The following is a 26,092-nucleotide window of genomic DNA, read 5'->3' as shown; positions in this document are numbered from 1 at the left end:
TTTTTTGTCTGCACTTAGAGTCTGTTCTTAGAGCTGTTGGGGTCTTCCTCTCTACATCGTGGAGGGTACAGCAGCAACCTGTGCATCTGTGGCTCCCACACATGTGCGTGTGCCAAAAAGTTGCTCTTGACTCACTTGCGTAACACGCCATGAGGTCCTGGTAGCACCCACCATCACCACTGCACAGCCCTGCTGGGTCACAGGCTGCCTGGCCACCCTCTCACCTCTTCTATGCTCTGCAGCTCCACCAGAGAGACCTTTGCTCTCCTGTGTTTGTCACCTCCAAGCATGGGTGCAGCCCACTGACAGGACAGAGGAGCTTTCTGCTCCACTCATCCCATGGCATTTCTGCCTGCTCTGGAAGCTCAGAGCAGACGCTGCGCAGCAGACGCTGCACAGCAGACGCTGCTGTGCACATTCTGGGTGCTTGCCAGGTGTGGGGAACTGTGAACTTCCACAGACATCAACCAACAAAATACCAACCTAAACCAAAATGTCATGGCACGAGCCTGGCGCCCGACAGCACAGTTTGTCTGTACTGAGTCCAGCTACAGGGGGGTAAAGTTCAGGGCTATGCAGCCTCCTGCAGGGAGAAGGGCAAATTCAGAGGCAACCTGCACAGTGGTTTCATAGCAACAGCAGAGCAGTGGAGAGCTCAGAGAGGTCCCCTGTACCCGTTGCACTTGGGCAGTCTGTGCAGAGCTTGCAAGAGCCAGAAGCCAGCTGACAGCAGAGCAGGAAGAGTAGCACTGCCAGTGCTGCCACCTCTCCATTCCTGTGCCGATCCCGTGCTTGGTAAGATACTTTTGATGCTTTTTGACAGGCAGGCACAGAGTGTGGGTCGGCAGCTCAGCATCTCTGCCCTGCACAGAGATCAGCCCTTGCCGACAGCAAAGGACAGAAAGAGCTCTGTTAAACTTACTGCAAACATGTTACGAGTTTTGGAAGGCTAAAACCATTTCAGCTGCGGAGCTTGGCCCCTCTGCCTTGCTCAGCTCTGCACCAAAGTTCTCTGTATGTGGAAGAGCAAATTTCCCCTGCAGCCTCAGGGGCTGTCTGGCTGCGAGTGTGCCAGGAGCCAGCAGCAAGTTTGGATCCACCTGGTCTGTGCCTCCTGCTGTGAGGGACAACCTTTTCCTTGCTGATCCCACCACCCTCACCTCAGGGACACCTCAACAGTATGGTGCTCCTGTCGCCGGGGTTCCACTGGCCCCAAGGACTCTGCTAGCCCGGGGTGAGCCGTGGCTATAGGGACACTGTGCCGACATGCCCAGCCCAGGGGCACAGGGGATGTGGGCGCTACAGTGCCGGCTGCCACTGGAGCAGCCAGAGCCGTGTGTCACCCCGGGTACCAGAATGAGCGGGCGTGGGCCGATCCCGATAATCCTAGGGTCAAAGCGCAGGGCAGCGTTTCTTTACCAGGCACGCAGCCACAGGGCTCGGCTGCGTGTCCATGTCCCCGCGCAGCGCCTCGGATGGCTCCTGCGGCGCCACCGCTGCCGGAACAGCCGTGCAGGCGGCCGGAGCCAGCCGGCTCCCGGCTTCCTTTCCCCGCGCCCGTGGGAGGAGTGACGGAGGGGGAGGCCCCGCTCCCGGACGCGGCGTCACGGCTCGGGGCACCCCGGCAGAGACCCTCGCACGGCCCCGAGTCTGTCGCAAGCGTTCCCTGGGCTGCTCATCCCACGGCCGCAGGTCGGTGAAGGGCGTCCCCCGAGCTGCCGGCACGCAGCGGGCAACCGGGACAGCACAACAGGAATCCCCGGGGAAGGGAGAGGGCAAAGGGCAGGCAGAGGGGCTGTCACCCACCCGGGAGGGAGCCGTCGGTCCCCACAGCAGGGCACAGCACTTCAGGGCACCTCCGTCGCCGGGACTTGGCATCGGCGGGGAGATTTTGAGGCTCCCTGTCACTCGGTAGGATTTCTCCTCAAGGCATCTAGAGGCAACACCAGAGAAGTGCAAAACCCAGCACCGGCCAGGCCCACACCTGGCGGGGGACAGCAGTAGCTTTGCAACCCCGGACAAACTTTTGAGGGGCTGCCTCTCTTGCCTGGGACCTCTTTGACCAGGGTCAAAGTCCTGCACGGTTGCACCCCTGGCAGCTCAGCCCCGCTGTCCGGCGCTGTCCCCAGGCAGAGACCCGGTGGTGGAGCGCAGCATGGCGAAGAAGGTGGCCATCATCGGCGGGGGCAGCAGCGGGCTGTGCGCCATCAAAGCCTGCCTCCAGGAGGGGCTGGAGCCCGTCTGCTTCGAGAGGACTGGCGACATCGGAGGCCTCTGGAGGTTTGAGGTAAACTCCTGCTGGCCACGTGTCCTGCTTGGGGTCAGCACGGTGGCCCTCAGGGGTCAGTGGTGGCTGCTGGGGTGGCAGCCGGCCATAGTAGGATCCTCTGGGTCAGACTGAGGGCAGGGGCTCCGTGAAAAGAAGCACCTCATCAGTCCCAGCCACCCTTCCCCATCGTTCCGCGGCCAGCGCTGAGCTGCGCCCCGCTCCCACAGGAGCACCCCGAGGACGGCCGTGCCAGCATCTACCGCTCCGTCATCATCAACACCTCCAAGGAGATGATGTGCTTCAGCGACTTCCCCATCCCCGAGGACTTCCCCAACTACATGCACAACTCCAAGATCATGGAGTACTTCCGCATGTACGCCCAGCACTTCGACCTGCTCCGCCACATCCGCTTCAGGGTGAGGGCTGGGGGCCGAGGGGGAGGTGGCAGCGGGAACGGGGGCACGGGGTGCCTGACACCGCTCCCCCTGCGCCCAGACCAGCGTGTGCCGCGTCTCCAAGCGCCCCGACTTCGCCAGCAGTGGGCAGTGGGAGGTGGTGACGGAGAGCGAGGGGAAGCAGGAGGCGGCCGTCTTCGACGCCGTGCTGGTGTGCAGTGGGCACCACACCGACGCTCATCTCCCGCTCGCTTCCTTCCCAGGTACTGCCCTGTACCCTGGTGTGAGGAGACACCAGAGACACTAGAAATGTAGTCTATGCCAGTCCCTATTCTCCCTGCTGCTTTCCCTCCTGGCCCCAACATTTCCCTGCCGTGCTTTGACTCCAGGAGTGCTCCTGTGCTCCCCAGAAGTGGTTTGGTGGGGCAAGAGAGCATCTCCAGTCTTTAGGGGGTGATCCTCCAACCTGGCAGCAGGAAGCCAAGCATCCCTTCTCCTTCTGCTCACAGGAATTGAGAAGTTCAAGGGCCGCTATCTCCACAGCCGAGACTACAAGGATGCTCAGGCTTTCACAGACAAAAGGGTTGTTGTCATCGGGATTGGCAATTCGGGGTCAGACCTGGCTGTCGAGATCAGCCAAACAGCCCAGCAGGTAAGCAGGAGTAGGGTCCCGGCAGGCAGGATTGCCCCTGTGGGACCACGTCAGCTCTGCAGGGACACCAGGACCAAGGCACTTGCACAGCTGGTGCTCCGTGCCAGCACTTGTTGTGTTTGGCAATGCTGGCTCCTGCCAATCCCAGCTGCCAGGCCATTGAGACTTGGTCCCGCTCCCCTGCAAGATGCCAGTCACCAGCTCCCTCTGCCCTCTGGGTCTTTACCCAGTGCTTGGGCAGCAAAAAGGAGAGTGATCCCAGGGCAAGGGCACGTCCCCCGCAAGGGCAGCCCTCCCAGGACCACCACTGCCTTCAGCCAGTGATCCTTCTTCCTTGTCTAGGTCTTCCTCAGCACCCGCCGGGGCGCGTGGATCTTCAACCGCGTTGGAGATCGGGGCTACCCCATCGACACCATCTTAACCACCCGCCTGAAGGCATTCCTGCAGGGACTGCTCAGCTCATCCGTGGCCTGTGACTACATGGAGAAGAAGCTGAATGCCAGGTTCGATCACTCACGTTACGGCCTGAAGCCAAAGCACAGGTACCAAACACTCCCCCTGCCCAGAAGGGATCATCTGCTTGCTTCTGTGTCCTGCCCAGCTTGGCCATTTGTTTCGGTTTGGAAAGACAAGTGTCTGCTAAGGAAGGCAGGAGGAGCCTCTACTGAAATGAAATGGGAAAAAAAAAAAAAAAAAAAAAAAAAGCAGACCCCCCCCTCCAAATTGTTATAAATTTGAAATTAAGGGGGGCTCTCAGGCGGAAATATGGGAGCAGGAATAACAGTTCTTTATTAGGGAAGAAAATAAAAAGATTAAATAAACAATGCAGTAAACCAAAACAACACTGACAGAGTCAGAATACAACCTGACACCCTGTTGTACAGGATGTTGGCAGCAGTGCAATTGCAATTATGGCTGCAGTCCTCCTGGGGTGTCAGGTGTGGTTCTGTTGGAACAGTGATCCTGTAGAAAAGGGTGTAGTCTTCCTGCAGCGGAAGAAGCAGCTGTTCCTCTGGGAAATCCAGTGCAGGAAAAACCATGCTGGTGTTCCAGAAACTCAAGATTGTATCCAGGTAGGAATGCTTGGCTCTTCCCTCTGGGCAGAGCATCTCCCAATGGGATGTTACAGTTCTTATCAGTCCTGCAGTGACATTCAATGGCCCATTGTCAGCAGATGTCTCCCCTGAGAGAGGACTGGTTGTGGAAGAGATAAGGAAAACTGCCCACTTAACAGAAAACAACTGTCATACAGATGGCAAATGGAATACATCTTGCCTTTCAATCTGGGCATTCCCTTCTCCCTGTGCCATTCCCTTGCCATTCCCTTCTCCCTGTGCTTGGACAGGGTTATTATTTTCTTGTGCCCAGGCAATGCTTGAGGGAGCCACCACTGCCCTTTCCAAGGCCTCCTGGAGACAGCAGTGTAGGGGCAGCTGCCCCAGAGCAGGGAGCAGCAGCTGGAGCAGGACACGGAGCAGAGGCACTCCCTTCACAGTGCCCTAATGGCTTTTTGCACCTTCCAGGGTCTTTCACCAGCACCCAACCGTCAACGATGACCTGCCCAACCGCATCATTTCGGGCAGGGTGCAGGTGAAGCCAAACATCCAGGAGTTCACAGAGACATCTGCCATCTTTGAGGATGGCACCAGGGAAGACATCGATGCCGTAGTTTTTGCCACAGGATACAGCTTTTCCTTCCCGTTCCTCGAGGGCTGTGTGAAGGTGGTGGAGAACCAGATTCCTCTGTACAAATACATGTTCCCCCCTGACCTGGAGAAGCCGACGCTGGCTTTCATTGGGCTCATCCAGCCCCTAGGAGCCATCATGCCCATCTCAGAGCTCCAGTGTCGCTGGGCCACCCGTGTCTTCAAAGGTAAGTCAGGCAAACCTGCCCTGTGGATGCAGTCCTGCAGTGAGGGCAGATGGTGCCCAAGCCACATTGAGAAGGCAGCAGCTGGTTGTGCCATCTTGGCCATGGTGATGGCATGGCTGCCTTGTGGCTGTCATGGTGAGATGGCCTCTTTGAGAGGCACAGGCACATCCCTACCCTGAGCTCTACAGGCTGCTCCTTCCCATCCCCTGGCACTTGGACATTCCTCAGGTGCGAAACCGCACACCACGGTGGTGCTGGCAGAGGCACAGCACGCAGGCAAGGCCAGCACTACAGTGGCCACTGTGTCTCATCCTCCCCAGGGCTGAACGAGCTGCCCCTGCAGCACGACATGGAGGCTGACATTGAGCAGAAGAAAGAAGTGATGGCAAAGCGGTAAGATCCCTGCAGGAGCACTCCAAGGGGCTCCCTTCGGCACAGCTGCTCGTGGGCATCCATCCTGTCCTATGGATGCGTCCTGGCACCTTTGTGTGTGCCAACAGAGGGCAGGGATGTGGTTGGCCACACTATCCACAGTCCTTCCCGGGTGTGCAGGGCATCTGCCAGCTCTGCTTCCAGCACCTACCTGCCCTCCCTCCCTGCCCGCAGGTACGTGAAGAGCCAGCGGCACACCATCCAGGTGGATTACATCCCTTACATGGACGAGCTCGCCTGCCAGCTGGGGGCCAAGCCCAACCTGCTCTCCCTGTTCCTCACGGACCCCAGGCTGGCCGTGGAGGTGGCCTTCGGTCCCTGCACGCCGTACCAGTACCGGCTGCGGGGCCCGGGCGCGTGGGCAGGAGCCAGGGCCGCCATCCTCAGCCAGCGGCAGCGCATCCTCAAACCCCTGCAGACACGACACGTGGAAGAGAGCACCTCAGCCCCTGCCATGCCCCTCATCTTCAAGCTGATCGGGGCCGTGGCCATCCTGGCAGCTGTTTTTGCTTACTTGTAGGTGCCCTGCAAGCACAAGAAGGGTGGCTTTTGTCCTGGGGTGACTCCCTAAACCAGGACAGCTTTGCAATGTGCTGTGGGACTGGCTGGCCACCCCTGGCCCCTTGGCAGCCTGTGCACCCCAGTGGTGGCAGAAACCTTCCTCCTGCCTGGCATGGACCAGCTGTGCCCACACCACGAACTAGGGATGCACAGAACCTCCCCAGCTGCCAAAGTAATGCTTGGGCTCCTGCTCTGCACCTCCCCTTGGGGAATGCTGTCATGGACAGAGGAGGAGACCTGCTCACTGCAGGCTAAATTCCAGTCCCTCTCAGCCAGCGCTCCGGGCTTTTCTGTCCCCTGTAACCCAGCCATGCCAATTTTGCCACATGTGCACCAGAGCTAAGCAGCAAAGGCACAGCACACTTTCTAAGTGGATAAATGCATTAAACAGCCAAGTGTCTGTCCTGTTACTGACACCATCATGAGCCTCTGCGTGCTGTGGGAATGCTCACAGGTTTGAGTTCGGCCTTGTAGCACTGGCTGACATACACATACGCTCCACGGCGAGACAGCCTCTCCCAAGGTGTGTCCCACCACAGTGGGTCCTGGTGGTCACCGTGGCATGGCTCAGTGCCACCCTGGTCACCTGCACACAGCTCCTCCAGAAGGTGGCTGGGTGGGCTGGGGACCCAGAGTGGGTAAAGGATGGGGGTCCTGTCCATCAGATGCCTGGGCTGGTCTTGCCAGTCCCCTCCCCATCCCCTAGGTTTGTTTTCCATGACACCACTTGCCGAAATCTGAAGCACAGCCACATCTCTGCCCTGCCCAGGAAGTCCTGGGGCAATGTCGGCATCATCAAGCGCTTACAGAACTTAATGTGCCTCTTGCAAAGGGCAGGGCAGGCCAGGAGGTGTGGGAGGGAGGTGAGAGAAACCTGTAGATCATGTCTGGAAGAAACACATCTTGTGACGCCTTGGCCACCCACAGGAAGTACAGGGACCGTCACCCTCAAAACGAGCAGCACTGGGCAGCCTCCCTTGAGGGACACGCCTGGCTCTGCAACTCCTGGCCACAGCTTCTCCAGCATCCCTGCCACCAGCACACCGTGGGACATGGCTGCTCGCAGAGTAGCCATCATCGGCGCCGGTGCCTCCGGCCTGTGCGCCCTGAAATGCTGCCTGGATGAGGGATTGGAGCCCACCTGCTTTGAGAGGAGCAAGGACATCGGGGGGCTCTGGCGCTTCGAGGTAAGCCCCGTGCAGCCAGCCTGTTCCTTGGCAGCAGCACGGATGGGCTTGGGATCGGTCCTTGGCAGATAACGACGCGCCACTCCCCTGCTTCGCGTGCGTGCAGCGGGCAGGTTTCCAAGGAAAATCAAGGAAAGTAAAACTGATTTGGCAGTGTGGTGTCAGCTGGTGTGCCAGGCACATAGGACCCAGCCCCTGCTCACCAGCAGCAGGATGAAGCCTCCCCAAGGACTTCACTCCATGGCTTGCTCCCCCAGCGCAGATTTCCCCTTTCCCATTCCTCCCTTCCCAGTCTCATCCACACCTTCCTCTTCCGTTTCGCTCTTGGTCACTCCTAGCCCTTGCCTTCCTATCTTGTCTTATCTGACCCCACTGTTTGTCCCTGTCCTGCCCAGCCCATTCCTGGAATCACGGTTGCTCCTCTTTCCGTGCCACTCACCCACACAGAGACGCCGTGTCCTGCCTTCTCTGTGCCTTGGCTCTCCCTGCCTTGGAGCAATCCTGGAGCTCATCTCTGCCCCACCTAACGAGGCTACTGACTTTAATCCCATAGACCCAGCAACAAAATGACCAGTGTTCCCACCATGCCCTGATATGCGTGTGGGAGAGCTCTGGGGGGACACAGGTGGCATCATGCCAGCGTGGGGTCTGGGGTGGATCTATCACAGTCCACTAGTTCTACCTGTGATGGGTCAGGGACAGGGCTGGTGGAGCAGAACCAGAGCAGCAGCATCCAGTTGTCGAGGCACAGACCTGTAAGCAGGAGCAACCACTCAGCAGGAAGCACTGGAGTTGGCTCCACAACTGGTGAGACCTGTGCAGCCAGGGCAATGGCACCACAGGAGCTTTGCAAATGCGCTACCTCATAGGGGCAAGGAGTGGAAGTGGGGAAACTGAGGCACAAGACCACCATGAGCCGCTGTCACCACTGCCTGGCTCCCGCCAAGTCCAGAGACACATCCCTGTTTTTTGGGGTGGGGAATCTCAACCACAGGGGAGTTGCAGGGTGCAGGGATCGGTGCTACAACAACCCGTGGCTTAATCCTGCACCCACGGGGGAGGTGCCAGGCAGGGCAGGCAGGTGGCCCATCGTTCCGCGGCCAGCGCTGAGCTGCGCCCCGCTCCCACAGGAGCACCCCGAGGACGGCCGTGCCAGCATCTACCGCTCCGTCATCATCAACACCTCCAAGGAGATGATGTGCTTCAGCGACTTCCCCATCCCCGAGGACTTCCCCAACTACATGCACAACTCCAAGATCATGGAGTACTTCCGCATGTACGCCCAGCACTTCGACCTGCTCCGCCACATCCGCTTCAGGGTGAGGGCTGGGGGCCGAGGGGGAGGTGGCAGCGGGAACGGGGGCACAGGGTGCCTGACACCGCTCCCCCTGCGCCCAGACCAGCGTGTGCCGCGTCTCCAAGCGCCCCGACTTCGCCAGCAGCGGGCAGTGGGAGGTGGTGACGGAGAGCGAGGGGAAGCAGGAGGCGGCCGTCTTCGACGCCGTGCTGGTGTGCAGTGGGCACCACACCGACGCTCATCTCCCGCTCGCTTCCTTCCCAGGTACTGCCTGTGGGCTGCTCGCCTGCTCCCTGACATCTCTAAATGCCTCTGCAGTTTTACCGCTCCAGGTGGGATTGCATGAGTGTCCAAAGCATCCTGCTGGCAGATATCACCGCTGCCAGCGTGCCTCTCCCACCTGACACAGGCTCCCTCTCCACACTGCTGGCCAAGCACCTGCTGGGCTCTCTGGCTCCTCACCAAGGCTGGAGGGCTGAGCACTGGTGGTGGTCTTGCCTCTGGGTGCCAGAGGAAAATGCCTGGAGAGCTTTCAGCTGTGGAGACCCTCTTTGGCTAGGGAACAGGCTGGAGCACACTGTCACCAGGGTCTGGCAAGATGGCACAAACCCTGGTTGTTCCTCTACTGGCAACGCATGACACCAGATAGGACCTGCAGCAGAATTTTGGCATGGAAGCAATGGAATTTTCCAGTTCAAGCTGTGTTCCAAGACAGGCTAGTCCCAAAGCCAGAGCAGGACGCTCAGAGCTACAGAGAATCTTACATTTTGGTGATGCCACCACCTTTCTGGGCAACTACCCCAGGGCTGCATAACTCCACTTGGTCACACTGGTGCTAACTTGTTCCCAAAACACACCACTAGTCTGAACAAGGGGCAGCCACCCTCCTGCTCCACAACCCAGCCCACCATGGCTTCCTTCTCTCTTCCAGGGCTGGAAAAGTTTGAGGGCTGGTACCTGCACAGCCGGGAGTACAAGAACCCTCAGCCCTTTTTGGGAAAACGGGTGGTCGTGGTTGGCATTGGGAATTCAGGCATCGATATCGCAGTGGAGCTGAGCCATGCAGCCAAGCAGGTGTGCTGGGAGAGCTCACAGGGACAGGACCCCAGAGGGCACCGATCATCACCCACCGTCCCCTGTGGGCTCCCCAACCTCCAGCACCTGGCACAAGCACCCTGTCCCCTCTCTGCGGGCGTGGCTATTGTGGTCCCAGCAGCTGCGCTTGCTTCCCTGTCCCTGGAGCACAGCAGGGGCCCAGCCCAGTCTGAGCATGCTGCCATGCCACCACCTCCCTTCGCCTTCCTTCCAGGTTTTCCTCAGCACCAGGCACGGGTCCTGGGTGATGCACCGCGTGGCAGACAGTGGGTACCCCTTTGATTTCAGCTACCTCAGTCGCTTCACGCAGCTCCTCCAGAACCTGCTGCCGCCAAGTATCATCAGTTTCTTCCTGGAGCGGAAGCTGAATGCCCGCTTTGACCACACGCTCTACGGCCTAAAGCCCAAGCACAGGTGAGCACCCCAGCAGCACCCGAGGTACCTGCTCCAGCAACGCCCATCCCCCTGCCAGGGCCTGAACGATCTGTGCCTTCCAGGGTCTTTCACCAGCACCCAACCATCAACGATGACCTGCCCAACCGCATCATTTCGGGCAGGGTGCAGGTGAAGCCAAACATCCAGGAGTTCACAGAGACATCTGCCATCTTTGAGGATGGCACCAGGGAAGGCGTCGATGCCGTAGTTTTTGCCACAGGATACAGTTTCTCCTTCCCGTTCCTCGAGGGCTGCGTGAAGGTGGTGGAGAACCAGATTTCCCTCTACAAATTCGTGTTCCCCCCTGACCTGGAGAAGCCGACGCTGGCTTTCATCGGCCTCGTCCAGCCCCTAGGAGCCATCATGCCCATCTCAGAGCTCCAGTGTCGCTGGGCCACCCGTGTCTTCAAAGGTAAGTCAGGGCAGTTTGGGTGCAGCTGGGCTCCCACAGCCACGCCAAGACTGAGTTATTGCTGGTGGCATCCCCTCACATGCTGCCTATCCACACTCACCTTTTTATCCTCCTTTTACTTCTTCATGAGGACAAAATCCTGCTTTGCGTTTTTTTTATGACTCTCGCACTCTTCTTCTCTCGTGGGGGCCACTAACTGGTCCTGTTGCATGCAAGCACATTCTCCCTTTCCTTTCCTGCTGTTACTTTCTTTGCCCATGTCTCCCTCTCACTTTGCTCCTGACGTGGTGGCACATCCCAAAAGCCCCACGTGCAAACAGAGGCCAGGCTGGGCTGCAGAGCCATCCAGACTATGGCAGGAGCACAGCCCACCCTCCTTTTGCCCAGGGCTGCAGGGCCTGCCGCCGCCCACGGACATGCTGGCCGAAATCACACAAACCAAGCAGAGAATGGCTGAGCGGTAAGGCCCCGGCGCAGCACGGCCCTGCCACCCTTACCCCCCGGTGCTCCCCGTGTCAAACCCTCCCTGCCCGCAGGTACGTGAAGAGCCAGCGGCACACCATCCAGGTGGATTACATCCCTTACATGGACGAGCTCGCCTGCCAGCTGGGGGCCAAGCCCAACCTGCTCTCCCTGTTCCTCAGGGACCCCAGGCTGGCCGTGGAGGTGGCCTTCGGTCCCTGCACGCCGTACCAGTACCGGCTGCAGGGCCCGGGCGCGTGGGCAGGAGCCAGGGCCGCCATCCTCAGCCAGCGGCAGCGCGTGGTGCGGGCCCTGCAGCCGCGGGCCAGCCGCCCTGCCCGCCCCAGCGCCGCGCCCCACGGCCTCACGGTGCTCTTCAGCGTCGCCGTGATTGTGGCCACCCTCATCTACGTCTTGCTCTCTCCTTAGCCTAGAGGGAAGGAGACAGCGGGTCCTGCCGGCAGTCTTCTCCTTCTCCCCTGGGCTTGTGTCTGTTGTCTCTCGCTAGCCGCGCCGGAGCACGGAGGAGCCGTTCCTTGAAGGTGCAGCCGGGTCTGTTGCGCTTTCCCGCTGTGATGCCACCAAGTCTGGTCGCGGGAACAGCTCCCTAAGTCCTGGCCCGGCAGCCCCACGAGCTCTATCTATGGGTTAGGTCACAGAGTGGTGCAGAAACTGGGAACACACCCAAACGAGGCGCCTCGGGAAATGGCAATAAAGCTCGTCCCACAGTGCCTGGCTGCGTCAGTGTGAGCTCCATGCTGGGGGTCCCGCCGGCCCACGGGCAGCCCCCCGGCCCCGCGCCCGGCTTCAGCCCTGCCCGCAATAGACAGGGCTGGCGGCGGCTGAGGCGGCGCGGCCCCCGCCCCGCGGTGCTCCAGCGGCGGGCCGGCCGCCCGCAGCGAACATGGCGGGTGCCCGGCGGCGGGGCCGCGGGTCGGGGGCGGGGCGCGGCCGCGGAGCGCGGCGGGGGCGGGTCAGAGCGCCCCGCAGCGGCCGGCGGGGGGTGGCGCCATCTTGGACGGAGGCGGAGAGCGGGGCGGCGGCGGCGGCGGCGGCGGCAGGTGGGGCCGGGCCGGGCCTGGGCCCGGGGACGGCGGGGCGGGTGTCGCGGGTGGGTGTGAGGGTGGCGGCTCCCCGGCGCCGCTGCGGGAGGCGGTGGGTGAGGCGCGGCCGCGCGTCCCCGCGGTGTAGCGGTGTCCCGGACCCCGCAGCGGTGCAGACCCCGCCTGGCGGCCTCTCGGGAGGGCCCGGCCCCTGCCGGTGTGTCCCGCTCCTCCCCCGGGCCGCGGCAGACCCGCGGGTGCCCGTGGGCCGAGCCCGCCGTGACAGCCCCGCTGCCGCCCCCGCCGAGCAGAGCCGCAGCCCCAGCCCCAGCCCTGCCTGCTCGGAGGGAGATTTTCCGCCCCCGCTTTCCCAGCTCATCCCCCTACCTAACCTTACGGCGACCTCAGGGGCTCAGCTCAGTCTCCGAAAGAGGGTGATCCGGGCGGATCAGGCTTCCCTGGGCGGTGTCAGCCCGGCGAGGTGCTGGACCCTCAAAGCGCGGTCACTGGCCGGCTGGGAGAGGCAGCAAGCGAGGCGCATCCCGGGGAGGGGAATGGGTATAATTCATGTCATTTTCCACATGAGCAGCCGGGGCTGGCTGGAAGGGCCGAGGGGCCCTGGTGATGGGGCAGTCAGGCAGCCACCTTGCTGTGCGCTGCGGCTGGCAGGGGCTTGCTGCCAGACTGGGGGTGGATGTGCCAAGATGCCGTGGAGGTTTGCTGGGGCTGTGGCGTGGGCAGCATTTCCGTCCATTACTTGGGTGTACCTGTGCCACACCATCTCCTAATGCTCCAAGGGCTGGCCTGGATGCAGGAGGGTTTGAGCTGTAAAAGTTAATTCAGCAAAGCCAGGTATTGCAGGCTGTGCACAAAGACCTGTCCTGGCACAGGCCGGGTGCCTGTGTGTGTGATGCAGGGGATTCAGATGGCACAGGGCAGACAGGAGCCACCGCCTGGGATAAACCTCAGGGAGTGCTTGGAGAGCACTTAGGAAACTTGGAGAGCAAAGGGAAGCTTCACACCTGTTAACACCTGCACATATCTCCCCGGTCTGTCCTGCTGCGAGGGAAGTTCAGCCTTTCCCACCTTCCTCCCTGTAGATGAGAAGTAAGGGAGCCTTAGTGAAGATACTGGAGAGGAAACTCCTCAACAGCAGATCTGGTGGTACAGGGGCAGTTTTTGTGGGGAGCTGTCTGAGCCAATGCAGAGCAGAGGGGGGAGATGTCAGAGCAAGGGGTGTAGCTCATTTGACCTGGATCTTCAGGTATACTTGATCTTCACTGAGAGGGGTGGGGGTATGCCTTAGCTGCCCACTTGAGCTGCCTTTTAGCCCTCAGGATTTAAGAAATAACCGTAGTAATTGCTCCATAATGTTCTAAAACCTGGCTTTGGCTGGCAGCCTCGCTTGGCACCCTTCATATAACCTGATCTTTTAAACAAACCTGCAAATGTCACAAGTGAGCACATGAAGCAAGGCTGGCTGTCCCCTTGCTTGCTCTGCAGAGCCCACGGTAAGCTGAAAGCTGCAAAATAAGCCTGGAAGTGGGCAAAAACCCCAGTCCATCTTGGCTCCTGGAAAGAGGGTAAGGCCTGAAGAGTCCTGTGTAGCTTGCAGTGGCTTTGTTGTTTATCCTAAAAGGTGTGTAGTTGTTCATGGCTTGGTCAGTTCTCCTGTTTTGCTTTCTCTGAGCTGGGTGAGACTGGGGATGGAGGCCCAACTTCAGCTGCAGAGGGACACTGAGGTGGCCAGAGCCGCCCTTCCCTCACCGTGTCCCTCCAGACAGCTGGGCAGGTGCTGGCTAAGTCACAACAAATGGTCCTCCTTGGTGTGCTGTGCGGCAGCCGACACGGTGACTTGCCTGGTGAATCATAAGTGAATGCTGCTGAGAGCTGAGCTTTTTGCAGACACGACAGCGTTAGCCCTCTCCTTGGACAAGCTCCAGCTTGGGCGATTCCATTCGGACACTTTAAATGCTCCCTGTCGCCTTTGCAGGCACAAGGCTCTGCTCTTCTGCCTGCGAGCTCTTGGAGACTTGCTGGGGACTGGAGAACAGCTGCTACTTTCACTCCCTGGCTGTTTTCTTGCCGGGTTGTCTGTAGAGCCTGACTGCAGGACTCTGAAAGGGGCTCTGTTAGCGCCAGGCAGTTGATTTGCCAATAATGGTTTGCTTTCTTTTTCCCGTCAGCTCTACTCTGTTGGCTGCCGAGGGCTGATGTGGGACGCAGGTGAAGTTGTATTGGTTTTGGAGTCTTAACAATTACGAGCTTAACTAGAATGATGGTTCTTAAGGATGTGGCTATAATTAGGCCAAGCTGTCTTGTTTGTTGATTTCCCATTCAGCTCCCAAACTTGGTAGTGGAAATGAACTTGGGGCCTTTTTTAGGATTGCTGTTCATCTCCACCGGCAAAGAACATTTGGGAGACAGCTCTTTTGCTCCTGTCCTTGCTGCCAGAGCCCGTGGGCAAAGGCAGAGCGTTGTTGTGTCTCCCTCCCAGGGGCTGCTGAGCTGTCATGGGGAACACCACCAGCGAGCGGGTGTCTGGGGAGCGCCATGGCTCCAAGTCCCACCGCTCGGACGGCTCCGGTGCCTCCCACCCCGCCAAGGAGCACCCGCACAAGATCATGGTGGGCAGCACCGATGACCCCAGCGTTTTCAGCTCCCACGACTCCAAGGTAGGGGCTGGCTGCTCCCTTTCCCTGCCTGGCCTGCAGAGCCTCGGCACACTGCCTGTGTAGGGCTATGCGAGGGGTCTCTGGGGAGCTGGGAGCCTGGAGGAGCTCTGTGGTGCTCCTGTGTGTGATGTGCGGGTGGGCTGGTAGAGGCCAGGTGTAGAGGCCAGCTGTGTGAATGTGTTCACAGTTGTCTGTGCGTCTCAGTCACATCTCTCTGGTTTTCTTTGCCCAGATTCCTGGGGACAAGGAGTTTGTGTCGTGGCAGCCAGATCTGGAGGAGTCAGTGAAACCATCCCAACAGGCTCGTCCGACTGTCATACGCTGGGCTGATGGAGGCAAGGAGGTCTTCATCTCTGGATCCTTCAACAACTGGAGCACCAAGATCCCACTCATCAAGAGGTAGCCAGTCCCTCAAGTCATTTACTCTATGTTCTTGTCTGCTCCAGTGCAGAGAACGTTTTCCTTTGCTCTCTTGGCTTTTCTCTGTTCACTCAAGCTGTGGGTCTGAGTCAAATACACAGTCAGCTCCTTCCCTGCATGGTGCTGCAGGGACAGTGGGAAGTTGTGAAACAGGGACAGGACAGGACAGGCCACTTTGCTTGCCCAGCTGGATGTCACGCAGCAGCCAGTGCTGGCAGCAGAGTCCTGCCCAGGTATGCAGCAGTCCTCTGGAAGCTGTCAGCTCTTCCCTTGGCTGCAGCATTACCCCATGCCTAGTTGTATGGCTGCCAGTGAGTGTTAGTTGTTTGTCCCTCACGTATCTTCCTGCCCTAATGATGTTCTCACTGTTCTGCAGCACATCTGTGACTTACATGGAAGCTCATGTAGGACTCTAGCAATTAATCTGGAATGAGTTTATCTCAATTTCAGACTTGACAAACAGAGCTGTCCCACTTGCTCCTGTCCTGCTGTGCCAGCACAGGGCAGGAGCTTTGCCCATGTGTTCTTCTTAGCCTGGCTTGCACATGGTGTCTGTCACGTCCACTTTCTTGGGGCACAGAGGACTGGCCCTTGCAGCTGGGCCGCCAGGGGTTTGAGCCATGGAATGCTCAAACAAGCATTGGAATGCTTGTGCCTGTCATGGCCATGCCTTGGGTCACTGATGATGAGCAAGCCTAACCCTGCATGAAGGTGTTGGGGTAGAGGGGCTGGGCAGTGCTGGTTCCTGGGGCCCTATGGAAGAGCAGCATTCAGAGCACCAACAGGCTGATGCTGTTGCACATCTGTTCTCTCTGCACAGCCACAATGACTTCGTTGCTATCCTGGACCTTCCAGAAGGAGAGCACCAGTACAAATTTTTTGTGGATGGCCAGTGGGTCCATGATCCATCTGAGGTAATGCTCCAAGCTTTATCCCTGCAGATCTTGTCTTCTTCAGGGAACTAGACAGGATGTAACTGCAGCAGAGGGGGAACAGGAAGAGCAGAGACTATCTCCTGAAACAAAAGGCACACCTCCATCTCTTGACTCATTTTAGCGGCTGGTTCTTCTGGACTTAGTCATGATTTATGGGAAAGCATTGGGAAAGGGCAGGGAAATGCCAGAAGGCCCTCAGGTCCCACTGAGAATTGGCAAAGGGGGGGTGGGCCCTGAAGTCAGCACTCACAGGTTCTCCAAACTGAATCGTGGGGGAGCAGCATGGGAAGGACGACACACCGACCCATGGGCATGTAGCAGGATGGAGGATGGAAATAGGAGGTGGTGTAGGAGCCTGTGATAATGGAAAATCCTCCCAGGGTAAACAGTAGAGGTCTGCAAGCATAGGGCAGAGAGGGACGCCAGCCACCTGTGCTTGGAGGTAGTGTTGCAGCAAAGACAGCTTGGGCTGGGAGGATCTAGGAAGCACTGAATGTGCCTCAGTTGGAGGTGAACACAGGAATATTTTCACCCCAATTCTTTCCAGCCTGTGGTTACCAGCCAGATGGGGACGATAAACAACCTGATCCACGTCAAGAAGTCTGACTTCGAGGTGTTTGATGCATTGAAGGTGGATTCCCTGGAGAGCTCAGAAACCTCAGGTCGGGGTGAGTTTTGTGGCATTACAGCTTTGCATGTGCTATTTTCCACCTTCTCTGCTCTGAGACTCACTGCTCTGGGTGCACAGACCCCCTGGGCAGAGGTGTGGGCCTTCACTGGGGGTGAGTAGTGTTGGGCAGCGTGTCCTCCTCAGCCCACAGCTGAGGCCTTGTCTCTCTGGAGGGGCTGTGTTGGTGTAACTTGTTCTGTGCTAGCACCATCCCAGAGCAGAGCTGCTGCAGTGTGTAGCTGATGGAGCCATTTCATACTGGGAAATGCCAGGAACATCAGCCCCTTCTGTCTGGTCAACTGTAAGTCATTTGATCCGGGGTACAAGCTAGGTGAAAGCAGGATCCAGTTTATTTTCAGCAGCTACTCTTGGTTTTCATGCCAAGGTAATTTGTACCAGTGCTAGCACATTGCAAACCTCCCTGTCTGCTTGTGTTACAGCAGCAGGTTAGGTTACCACACAGGCAGCAGTGTGAAATGCTGGCAGGAAGCTCAGTTGTGTGTCTGTCCCTGGTGCAGCCCCATCTCAGGTACAGCTCAACTCCATGTCCTTTCCCAGCCTGGGCAAGAGATGCTCTGCTGGAGAGAAGCCAGCCAGCAGCAGCAGCCCAAGGAGATGGAGCCCTTCTGGGGGCTGCCTGTTCCCAAAGGTTCAGATCAGATGTAGCAGCCAGTCCAGCTTTCAGTGACCGCGAGCTCCCCAGGTCCCTCCCACGTTGGGAACAGCTGCTCAGTGTAGAGTTCCTATTTGCCTTCCCTGGACCTCCTCATCAGGCAGCACCCAGAGCAACCTGCTCCCTGTGCCCACAGCTCTGGAGCAAGCCAGCTGCTTCCTGCGGGGAGAGAGACCTGGCTGAGCCGAGAGCTGTGCATGAGGGGTCTTGTCTTGGGTATCATGGGGTTGTGTTGTGTCAGTGCATGTACCAGCTTACAGCCCTGCTGGGAATTGCCATGGGCTCGCCCAGCTGCTTTTTCTGTTGTGAAAAGGCTGACCTGTTGCTACAGAATAAATCCCTGTGCATGGCTTGTAGAGGATGTTTGTGTTTGAAAGATCTTGATGAGTCCTTCTCAGCTTCTTCGGAGCTGCTCTGTGCTTGACCATCCTGCTTCAGTCATTTCATGTCTCTCTGCCTTTGTTGTCTCTCTAGATTTATCCAGCTCCCCACCGGGACCTTATGGCCAGGAGATGTACGTATACCGGCCCGAGGAGCGCTTCAAATCCCCACCCATCCTCCCGCCTCACCTCCTCCAGGTCATCCTCAACAAGGACACCAACATCTCGGTGTGTACCAGCATGCTGCTCACTGAGTGAGCCACACTGGGGTTGGAAAGGGAGTCCTGTCTGCAGGGAGCCTGGGCTCCCCTTGACTGGGGTCTAGCCCTTGGCATTTCCTAGGAAAGGCATCACTTTTCCCATTTACCACACTGATTTGGCCTTCTGGTGCTTAGCTCCTCCTGCTTAGCTTAGCTGTTCCTGTTCAGAACAGCCAGAGGCGGTGGCAGCTCAAGCTGCCAGGGGTTGGGGGATCAGGGCTCTGCGGTTCCCCTGTGACACTCCTCTCTTCCTAGTGTGACCCAGCGCTGCTGCCCGAGCCCAACCACGTCATGCTCAATCACCTCTACGCGCTCTCCATCAAGGTAAGCGCAGGTCCTGCAGGGCTGCAGGTGAGGAGCTGCTGTGGCTCCCAGGAGCCTGCAGCACCTGCAGGGAGCAGAACCTGCTCATCTGGGGGGTGCAGATGGGAGCTGGCTGCCTGGTGAGGGGGTGGCACGCACAGGGGCAAGAGGGTGTGACTTCCTGACGATTCCCTTCAGCTGCCTCCCTGCAGCATGGGGGAGCTAAGCATGTATCAGACCCTGCCCTTGCTCTGCCCCGCTGCCCTGTTGTGTATTGGACTGGCTGTGGGACTGGGGACAGCAGGGGCAGCTCCCCGAGCCCCAGGCATGCCCTGGCCCCACGTGCTGACGCTGTCTCCCTCAGGATGGCGTGATGGTGCTCAGTGCCACGCACCGCTACAAGAAGAAGTACGTCACCACGCTGCTGTACAAGCCCATCTGAGCTGGGGCCTCACACGCTCCCCACGCAGGACACGAAATGCCGCTTGTCTGCACACACTGGGCCACGGGACTGTGTGACAACTGGCCACTGGCTCCAGCCTCCAGCCTGGCAGGGACACGGGCCCCAGCAACAAGCTCAGGGCCACTGGGGCCTGTGACGCTGTCCCATCCTACCGGCGTGGTTCAGCCCTTGGTTTCCACCCACCTGCAGCTTCCCTTGGCTTCTCTGAGTCTCTGGGACCACTTTGCTGCTCACCAGAACAGCCCTTCCTCACGCCCAACACGAAAAGGGCTTCACCCTGCCTGTCTTCTCCAGCCTGTGAGGGCCTCAAGGTGGTCCTGGCACTGCACCCAGTCCAGGCTCCAGGAGCACATCCTGTTCTTCTGAAGGTTGTGCTGCTGCCCTGGTGCTGAATCTCCAAGGCCATCTTGTCTGCTAGGGGCTCTGTGACACTCCAGCCTGACACCTGCCCCCTGTTCCACAGCCCTGGCTGTGGGGCTGCCCCCCAGCTTTTTTTGAACCTCTGCGAGGTTCAGCATCGAGCCAGCATGATGGACGGTACAGCTGAACACAGCCACTCTTACCTGCTGCTGTGAGAGCACCATCAAGGACTGCAACACCCTGTCCCCAATATCAGCTGCTTCTGTGGGACAGGGCTGACTTTGTCACAGCCACAGGGCCACTGGCACGTGCCCGTGCTGGAGGGGCCTGGGAAGAGCAGAGCCGGGCAGGCACTCCAGGACCCTGGCTGCACCGCCTGCTGCCGCAGCAGTGCCGTGGGACAGGGGGTTCTCTATTTATTACAGTATTTATTGTTCTCGGTGCTGCTTGCCTGGTGTTGGAGAGGGGGTCTAGAAGAGGAGGACAGGGAGCACCCAGTGTGGCACAGAGCTTCCCTTGTGTTGTTAGGGTAGGGCACAGAGCCACCCCCTGGGGACAGCCGGGGCCTTTGGCACCCCGTGCTGCCGGTGGTTTGGGGAGGGGGAGCACAGCTGCAGAGACAGGCATGCCAGAAACACCACCACCCAAAGGAAAGCTTTATTGGGGACTCTTCAGCCGCTGAACAGAATATGGCATTTCTTACATCTTCCTCCTGCGCTGGGGCCCCGACATGTGCGGAGTCCCCAAAACGCATTTCCAATACCTCTGTCTATATACATATACATATACATACATCCACAAGCAGGGACAGGGACTCATCAGGGTTACAGAGGGGACCGGGTCCCAGGGCAGGGTGTGCTCAGCGTGGGGAGCTGTGTCACCCCACTGAGCACTGAGGAAGGGAGCAAGTGCTGAAGCATGGGCCAGACAAAGGCCAAACCAGCAGCTGCTGCTGCCATGCCAAGCAAAGGCTGGTGGAGGACATGCAACCACCACAGCAGCCCAAACCCACTAACTGTGTAGCACTGGACACCCCAGAGCCCTTTCACCCCAGCCCTCAGAGCAGCAGGGACAGGGTCCACTCCAGCCCTTTGGCATGGCATGGCTCAGCAGCCAGCTCTTCCATGCTGGCCATTGCTCCTTGCCCTGCACGGGGCTCACGCAACAGGCAGGGCCTGCTGGGCCTTCACCTGGCAAGAGACAACACATGGCAATAAGGACGAGCACTACTGTGCCCCGGGGACATGGACATGCTAGCTGAGGACAGACAAGGAAAATGTGTCCCTGTGTCCCCCACACACTTCACCCAGCTAGCCCTCAGCACTCCACGACAGCCACAGGGCGTGTGCCATCCGTGTCCATCCCCAGGGCATCAGGACTGGGACACCCACCGCGGCCATCAGGGCACACTCACCTCCAGGTTTGTCCTGGCCTTGCGCAGAACATTGTGGGTCCTGGTCACTGCAGGGGAGAGAGATGGGGTCAGTGAGGGCCCTGTGCTGTGGAGCCACATCGGGCACACGGGGACCAGGCCAGCTTGGCTGTGCCGCCAGAGCACGTACACTGGCTGACGATGAACTGCTCCATGCTGTCCTTGAGCTGGGCTGTGCTGCGCAGCCGCCTGGCCGTGCTCTGCAGAGCGTCCTCCCTCTCGGAGAGCCGGGCCCGCAGCGCCGCGATCTCGCCCTGGAGCACCTGCTCCTGGGACAGAGGAGGGTGATGAGCAGCGAGCACCCGGCCCAGTGCCCTGCCGGCCCCAGCCCCTGCTCACCTTGCCCTGGTGCTGGGCAGGGCTCACGGGCAGCACGGTGCTCCAGAAGGCAGTGAGGAGAGACACGCACTCCTCCAGGATGCCGTGCAGGGTGCTGGCGCTGCCCCAGAGATGCCCCTGCCCCGTGCCTGTCCGTCCCAGGGCCTGCGGGAGAAGGGTGCGGGAGCAGGTGCTGCTGGGGCAGCCCCATCCCGCTGCACCCGGGGAGCCGCCGTGCTCAGCCTGGTGCAGCAGGGCAGTGCCGGCAGCATTCCCTGGGCTGGAGGCTCCCTGCTTCCAGCTGCCCCTGCAGCCCTCGGGGCCGGTTCTGGGCTCGGGAACCACGTAATGCACGGTGCGCTGAGGGTCTGGCCCCCAGCTGCTGCCTGCCCCGTCCTGCCCACGCTTTACCTCCTTTCCTGGGAGCGGAGAGTTGGGCAGCCCGAGTGCTGGGCGTGTGAGACACATCAGCTCCCGGGCCAAGGCCTTTCCCTCCACGATGTGCTGCTCCAGGGCTCGGTACGTGTCCAGACGGCCAACAACGTGAGCCCCCGTCAGTCCCTCGCTCTTCCTCAGCAGCACGTCTGCCCCACGTGGCTCTGTGGAGCAAGGTGGGTTAGGTGAGGACCACTGCCCGCTCCCCTCGTGACCCACCCTGTCCCATCCCGGGCACTTGACTCTGCTCTGAGCTCTCCAGTCTTGCTCAGCAAGGGTGCTGCCACGAGTTCATCAGAACCCACCGTCCATCCGTCGGAGCACCGACATGCCGGAGGGCAGTGGGGAGAGGAGGGGAGCTGCTGAGTTAGTGCCCACATCGCGCACTGGAGGAGATGGGAAGCAGCCTGGAACAAGAAACATCTGAGCCCCTGTAGATAGATGTGGCTCCGTGCCTGGGCCTGCTGGGGTCCTGCCCTCCCTCTCTGCCTGCCAGCAGGGCCACTGTGTGCAACCTGCTGCCCCAGGAGAAGTGTCTGGGACCACCCAAGGGTTGCAGAGGGACCAGGCACCCCAAGGGCAGGAGCTGGGCAGGGGTGCTCTGCATGGGTCCCGTACCTGCTCGTGTCTCAGCAGAGGGGCCAGGGAGGCTCTCGTAGACGTGCAGCTCCGCACGCAGGGTCTGCAGGAGCAGGCGCTGCTCCTCACTCTGCTGCTGCAGGAGTGTCAGTGAGTGCTGCAGCCTGCAGAGGTGACACGTGGGTCTGGTGCCAGCCATCCCTCCCCGTCCTGTGGCCCCAAGGCTACCACGCCCCAAACCTTACCTGTTGTTGTCCTCCTGCAGAGAGCGCCGCTCGTCCCGGAGCTGCCGGACACTCTCTTGGCACTCGGAGAGCTCCTCCGCCAGCCTCCGCTGCTTCCCACGCCTCTGGCCCAGCTCTGCTTCAGCCTCCCGTGCCCGGGAGCAGGCAGCCATGAGTGCCTCCTGCACCCGTGCCAGCTCTGGGGACAGAGAGCACGGAGGTGTCACCACCACCCCACTCAGCCAGTGCCCTCTGGGACTGAGCCCCAGGGTGCCAGCCCAGCCCCACCTTGGGAGAGGTGTTCACGTTGGAGCCGCAGGGTCTGGTTTTCCTCATGCAGAGCCTGGTTCTCCCTGCTCAGCTGCAGCCCCAGCTCCGGTGTCTGGGCATAGACATCACTGGGCAATGCTGTGGAGGGCACCGGTGCTGAGTGTCTCTCCCCAGTGCCCGGTTGTGCTCGGGGCGAGCAGAGGGATGTGCAGAGGCCTGGCCCCCGCACCGTGCGCCCCGTACCGCTGGCCTTGCCGGTGGAGGCCAGGCGGCGCTCCAGCTGCTCCCGGAGCCGGTCGTTGGTGCAGATGGACTCCTCCAGGCGCTGGCGCAGGTTGCGGATCTCCAGCAGGTGTTCCTCCAGCAGGTCTGCCCCTGCCACAACCAGGGACACGGCTCAGGGCAGGAAAGGCTGTGCCTGCCTCTCTCCACAGCAGAGCCCTGTCCCACAGCTCTTGTGGTGCCGGATCTCCGCCCAGTACCCCACAGGCAGGTGGGATGCCCCTGTGCTCTCCAGCGTGGACCTTACCTGTCAGCTTCTGGCCGGAGGGGTACCCCGCCGGCAGGGCCCCACAGAGCAGCTGGCCGGGCACGTCCCAGGGGCCGCGGCTGTCGGAGGCCGCGGGGAGCTCAGCCGGGCCCTGCAGGGCTCTGTGCTGGCAGAACGATGCTGGGGCTTTGCTGCCCTCTCCAAAGGGGCCCGGCAGGACTGTGGGCTTTGCTGGTGCCATGGGCAGTGTCACACCTACACACACAAGACAAAGTGGGGAGGAGGAGAAGGACGGTGACCAGGTTGGAAGAATGGGGCAACACACTCCATCTGCTTTTTCCCCCCTTCTTGCTCTGCTCAACAGTGCAATCCAATCCAGTGTCCCCCATCACTGACCTCCTGTCCCAGTCAAGCCTATTCCCGCTGAGGAGCAGGGGCTCTCCCAGGATTTGATGACTACATGGCACAAGGTGGAGGGTCTCAGCCCCACTCCTACACAACACCTTACCAAATCAGCCTTTTCCTAGAAGACCCAGAATATGCCAGTGTCTACATCTAGGGCTAATGCTCTCTGTGGATGGGTCCCTCCAACCCACCAGGTCCTCTCTACATGAAAGCCACATGTTCCCATTGTCCTGCAGCCAGAGCAGTGGGATTCAACCTCAAAGCCATAGCCCTGAGAAGGAGAAGATCAAGGGCAGGACATGCAGGTGAGAGAGGGTGGGGGATGATGTCTCACAGCACAGCATGCAGGGCAGGCAGGACCAAACCCAAGCCAAGAGGCAGTGTGCTCACTTTCTCCCAGCTGCCTCCGGAGCACCTGCAGTTCCTGCTGTGCCTCAGCCAGGGAGCAGACAGAATTCCCGCAGCAGCCCAGGAGTGGCGGGGCCGCAGGAGGAGGGGCCCCGGCAGGGAGGAAGGGGGACAGCCCGGGGGCCAGGGCAGGCAGGGGGGCATTAACGGGTTTGGACAAGGAGTCAAAGTGAAGGCCTAGAGACAGGAGAGAGACGGAGAGAGGTGTTACAGTGGCTCTGACTCAGCCTGGCAGAGACCCCTTCTCCCTGGTGCTCTGGGGACCATGGCACACCCCGAGAAGCCAAGTCCCTGTGACCAGAGGCACTGCAGTTGTGGCCCCTGGTCAGCGTGCAGCACCTGCGTGTTGGGTGGGCTCCTCGTGGCACTGGCTGTACTCGCTGGCCGCATCCCCATCGGAGCAGGGCTCCAGCCCCTCGGAGGTGAAGGATGAGCTGCTGGCAGAGTGGGATGACTCCGAGGGTGGGCAGCTGCTACCTGGGGACTCAGAGCGTTCCTGCAGCTTCACCTCCAGGCTCTCAATCTCCTTCTCCTGGAGCTCCCGGCTGAGCCTGCAGAGGTGGCCCATCACCACATCTGACCTCCATCCCACAGCCCTTTCCTACACGATGCCCCACATGCCATGTCCCACTAGTGATGCAAGGCTGCTCAGAGATACGGACTGCCCATGGGGCTTGCCATGCCCAGAGCAGAGGCAGCCCCAGGACATCCACCTGAGGCAGAGACCCCAAGGGCACCCTGGGCCCCCACCCCAAGAGCAGTGATAGACCTCAAGGTGCCTGTGCCAAACACGTCCCACAAACCCTTCCTTGGGAACAGGTACCTCTGTGCCAGGAGTTCGTGACTGGTTTTATCCTCCCTGTCTTGTCGATCTCCTGAAAAAGCAAGCCAGAGAAGAGCCAGTCAGTGCCTCTGTGCCCCCGGACACCTGGTCCTACACAGAGCCATAGCAGGACAGGACAAACTGAAGCGGGTGTCCCACACAGCACACGATGTGAGAGTATCTCCTACTCTTCAGCCATCAAAGCATCCCTTCCTGACCCATCACACACCCATGACATCCAGCCCCACTGCCCCCCTAGAGGTGCTTACTGATGCCCAGCTTGTCGCTGAGCCTCTCAGCCAGGTGCCTGCCCTGGGCCAGCTGCTCCCGAAAGCCCTGGCCCAGGTAGTAGTCGATGTCAGTGCCCCGAAGGAGGTCCTCGAAGGAGCGCAGAGCATCCCGCAGGTGCTGGGCCAGGCTGCGGCTCACTCCACGGCCCTCCCGCAGCGTCTGCCGCAAGTGGGAGAGCTCCCGAGCCTGTGCCTGGATCAAAGAGTTGTATTTCCTAGGAGAGATGGGCAAGCAGGGTGTTCACAGGGCAGCCAGACTCGCTGAGAACACAGCAGGGATGAAGTGCCAAGGAGGGAGTCCGTGCGTCATCCGCTGCTGGGACTCTGCCCCACCGCACAAACACCCCAGGAACCTGCCTGCAGGAAAACCATGCAACAAGGAGCCCCCAGCCTCGGGCAGCTCCTGGAAATCCCTGTATCTCCCCATCGGCTCCCAGCCCCCAGGGCCATACCCTGGCCAAGTGGCAGACTGCAGCTCCTTGGGCAAGGTGGCTCCATGCTTGGCCGTGGGCAGCTGTGCCTCGAGCAGGGCGACGCGGTGCACCAGGCTCTGCAGGTCGCGGTGTGCCCGCAGGGCGGGCGGGCACAGCGTGCCGTGGCCATCCGACTGCCAGCCCTCGTCCTCGTCCGTCAGGCTGTGGGCTGGGGACGCCAAGACCTTGGGAGCCGGCAGGGGCCGCTCAGCACCCGAGGTGTAGCCGCTGGTGACAGAGATGGAGCGGGCACGGCGCTGCAGGCTCTGGATCACTTTGTTGGCATTGAGCAGCTGGGCCTTGAGGTCCTGGATGTGCTGGTGCAGGGCCTCCACATCCTCCAGGGCCATGGTTTTCTGGGCAATTTTGCCCACTCTAGACATCCCTGGCTGGCACAGGGACCCCAGCTCCTCACCCAGGCTGGTCTCACTGAACACATCTGGCTCCTCACACTCTGCAGAGAGCACAGTGTGTCACTTCTCTACACCAGGGGGGCAGAGCACAGGGATCCCTGGAACCCTGGCCCTCCCTACCGGGGCTGGTGGTCTCATCACGGTCAGCCTCGGTCTCGCTGCGCCCACAGGTCTCATAGCCCAGGTCCTGGAAGTCCACCTGCACTTGCTTGCTGAGCTGCTGTGTCTGAGGTTCACCTGCTGGGCAGCACCATCAGCTCAGGGTCCCCCAGGCAGGATT

The 26,092-nt window shown here is 60.1% G+C and overlaps 4 protein-coding genes across 13 annotated transcripts in view; 3 read left to right on the top strand and 1 right to left on the bottom strand.

The window, feature by feature from the left end:
- Positions 1-544: 544 nt before the first annotated feature.
- LOC128811349 (flavin-containing monooxygenase 5-like) lies at positions 545-6,601 on the top strand. Of its 2 annotated transcripts, none has more exons than XM_053984925.1 (9): positions 545-795; positions 2,130-2,287; positions 2,497-2,685; positions 2,765-2,927; positions 3,174-3,316; positions 3,659-3,858; positions 4,840-5,189; positions 5,510-5,582; positions 5,796-6,601. In XM_053984925.1, the coding sequence occupies exons 2-9, from the start codon at positions 2,156-2,158 to the stop codon at positions 6,139-6,141; spliced, it is 1,596 nt and encodes a 531-aa protein (XP_053840900.1). In that variant the 5' UTR covers positions 545-795; positions 2,130-2,155; the 3' UTR covers positions 6,142-6,601. The 2 variants fall into 2 exon arrangements, with proteins under 2 accessions (XP_053840900.1, XP_053840899.1); XM_053984924.1 differs by lacking the exon at positions 545-795 and adding an exon at positions 1,302-1,692.
- A 337-nt stretch (positions 6,602-6,938) lies between these two features.
- Positions 6,939-11,801, top strand: LOC128811348 (flavin-containing monooxygenase 5-like). Its single transcript, XM_053984923.1, has 8 exons — positions 6,939-7,369; positions 8,500-8,688; positions 8,768-8,930; positions 9,598-9,740; positions 9,976-10,175; positions 10,259-10,608; positions 10,996-11,068; positions 11,145-11,801. The coding sequence occupies exons 1-8, from the start codon at positions 6,998-7,000 to the stop codon at positions 11,497-11,499; spliced, it is 1,845 nt and encodes a 614-aa protein (XP_053840898.1). The 5' UTR covers positions 6,939-6,997; the 3' UTR covers positions 11,500-11,801.
- A 294-nt stretch (positions 11,802-12,095) lies between these two features.
- On the top strand, positions 12,096-19,688 carry PRKAB2 (protein kinase AMP-activated non-catalytic subunit beta 2). 3 transcript variants are annotated; one of them, XM_053985542.1, is made up of 8 exons: positions 12,096-12,131; positions 14,611-14,788; positions 15,021-15,187; positions 16,029-16,122; positions 16,691-16,811; positions 17,961-18,094; positions 18,382-18,450; positions 18,794-19,688. In XM_053985542.1, the coding sequence occupies exons 2-8, from the start codon at positions 14,627-14,629 to the stop codon at positions 18,869-18,871; spliced, it is 825 nt and encodes a 274-aa protein (XP_053841517.1). In that variant the 5' UTR covers positions 12,096-12,131; positions 14,611-14,626; the 3' UTR covers positions 18,872-19,688. The 3 variants fall into 3 exon arrangements, with proteins under 3 accessions (XP_053841517.1, XP_053841518.1, XP_053841516.1); XM_053985543.1 differs by lacking the exon at positions 12,096-12,131 and adding an exon at positions 12,744-13,696 and having other exon boundaries at positions 16,691-16,805; XM_053985541.1 differs by lacking the exon at positions 12,096-12,131 and adding an exon at positions 12,744-13,696.
- Positions 19,689-19,884: 196 nt separating this feature from the next.
- The window catches only part of LOC128811178 (myomegalin-like), a 28,503-nt gene continuing 22,295 nt past the window's right edge, over positions 19,885-26,092 (bottom strand). For 4 of the 7 annotated variants that reach the window (XM_053984562.1, XM_053984555.1, XM_053984556.1 and 1 more), the window contains 16 exons: positions 25,933-26,049; positions 25,379-25,853; positions 24,906-25,141; positions 24,637-24,688; positions 24,153-24,364; positions 23,796-23,990; positions 23,040-23,255; positions 22,754-22,885; positions 22,529-22,648; positions 22,262-22,439; positions 22,056-22,180; positions 21,743-21,844; positions 21,024-21,601; positions 20,815-20,953; positions 20,667-20,713; positions 19,885-20,442 (listed from right to left, as the gene is read on the bottom strand). In XM_053984562.1, coding sequence (XP_053840537.1) covers positions 20,410-20,442; positions 20,667-20,713; positions 20,815-20,953; positions 21,024-21,601; positions 21,743-21,844; positions 22,056-22,180; positions 22,262-22,439; positions 22,529-22,648; positions 22,754-22,885; positions 23,040-23,255; positions 23,796-23,990; positions 24,153-24,364; positions 24,637-24,688; positions 24,906-25,141; positions 25,379-25,853; positions 25,933-26,049 — 2,957 coding nt within the window. In that variant the 3' untranslated portion in view covers positions 19,885-20,409. The remainder of the gene's footprint in view (positions 20,443-20,666; positions 20,714-20,814; positions 20,954-21,023; positions 21,602-21,742; positions 21,845-22,055; positions 22,181-22,261; positions 22,440-22,528; positions 22,649-22,753; positions 22,886-23,039; positions 23,256-23,795; positions 23,991-24,152; positions 24,365-24,636; positions 24,689-24,905; positions 25,142-25,378; positions 25,854-25,932; positions 26,050-26,092) is intronic. The other 3 variants (XM_053984560.1, XM_053984557.1, XM_053984559.1) reach the window with 3 other exon arrangements.

The sequence above is a fragment of the Vidua macroura genome, chromosome 9 (genome assembly GCF_024509145.1).
Source record: "Vidua macroura isolate BioBank_ID:100142 chromosome 9, ASM2450914v1, whole genome shotgun sequence".
NCBI lineage: Eukaryota > Metazoa > Chordata > Aves > Passeriformes > Viduidae > Vidua > Vidua macroura.
Note: the sequence above shows the minus strand (reverse complement) of the source record. Positions and strands in the feature narration are given on the sequence as shown.

What these genes read in the sequence shown, in the direction of transcription:
- LOC128811349 (XM_053984924.1), top strand. Translation starts at nt 1,476, where the DNA reads ATGGCTCCTGCGGCGCCACCGCTGCCGGAACAGCCGTGCAGGCGGCCG. An exon ending in TCCGCCACATCCGCTTCAGG is followed by an intron (nt 2,686 to 2,764) that starts GTGAGGGCTGGG and finishes CCCTGCGCCCAG; the next exon opens with ACCAGCGTGTGCCGCGTCTC. An exon ending in TCAGCCAAACAGCCCAGCAG is followed by an intron (nt 3,317 to 3,658) that starts GTAAGCAGGAGT and finishes TTCCTTGTCTAG; the next exon opens with GTCTTCCTCAGCACCCGCCG.
- LOC128811348 (XM_053984923.1), top strand. Translation starts at nt 6,998, where the DNA reads ATGTGCCTCTTGCAAAGGGCAGGGCAGGCCAGGAGGTGTGGGAGGGAG. An exon ending in TCCGCCACATCCGCTTCAGG is followed by an intron (nt 8,689 to 8,767) that starts GTGAGGGCTGGG and finishes CCCTGCGCCCAG; the next exon opens with ACCAGCGTGTGCCGCGTCTC. An exon ending in GGCCACCCGTGTCTTCAAAG is followed by an intron (nt 10,609 to 10,995) that starts GTAAGTCAGGGC and finishes CCTTTTGCCCAG; the next exon opens with GGCTGCAGGGCCTGCCGCCG.
- PRKAB2 (XM_053985542.1), top strand. Translation starts at nt 14,627, where the DNA reads ATGGGGAACACCACCAGCGAGCGGGTGTCTGGGGAGCGCCATGGCTCC. An exon ending in ACAAGGACACCAACATCTCG is followed by an intron (nt 18,095 to 18,381) that starts GTGTGTACCAGC and finishes CTCTCTTCCTAG; the next exon opens with TGTGACCCAGCGCTGCTGCC. An exon ending in TCTACGCGCTCTCCATCAAG is followed by an intron (nt 18,451 to 18,793) that starts GTAAGCGCAGGT and finishes TGTCTCCCTCAG; the next exon opens with GATGGCGTGATGGTGCTCAG.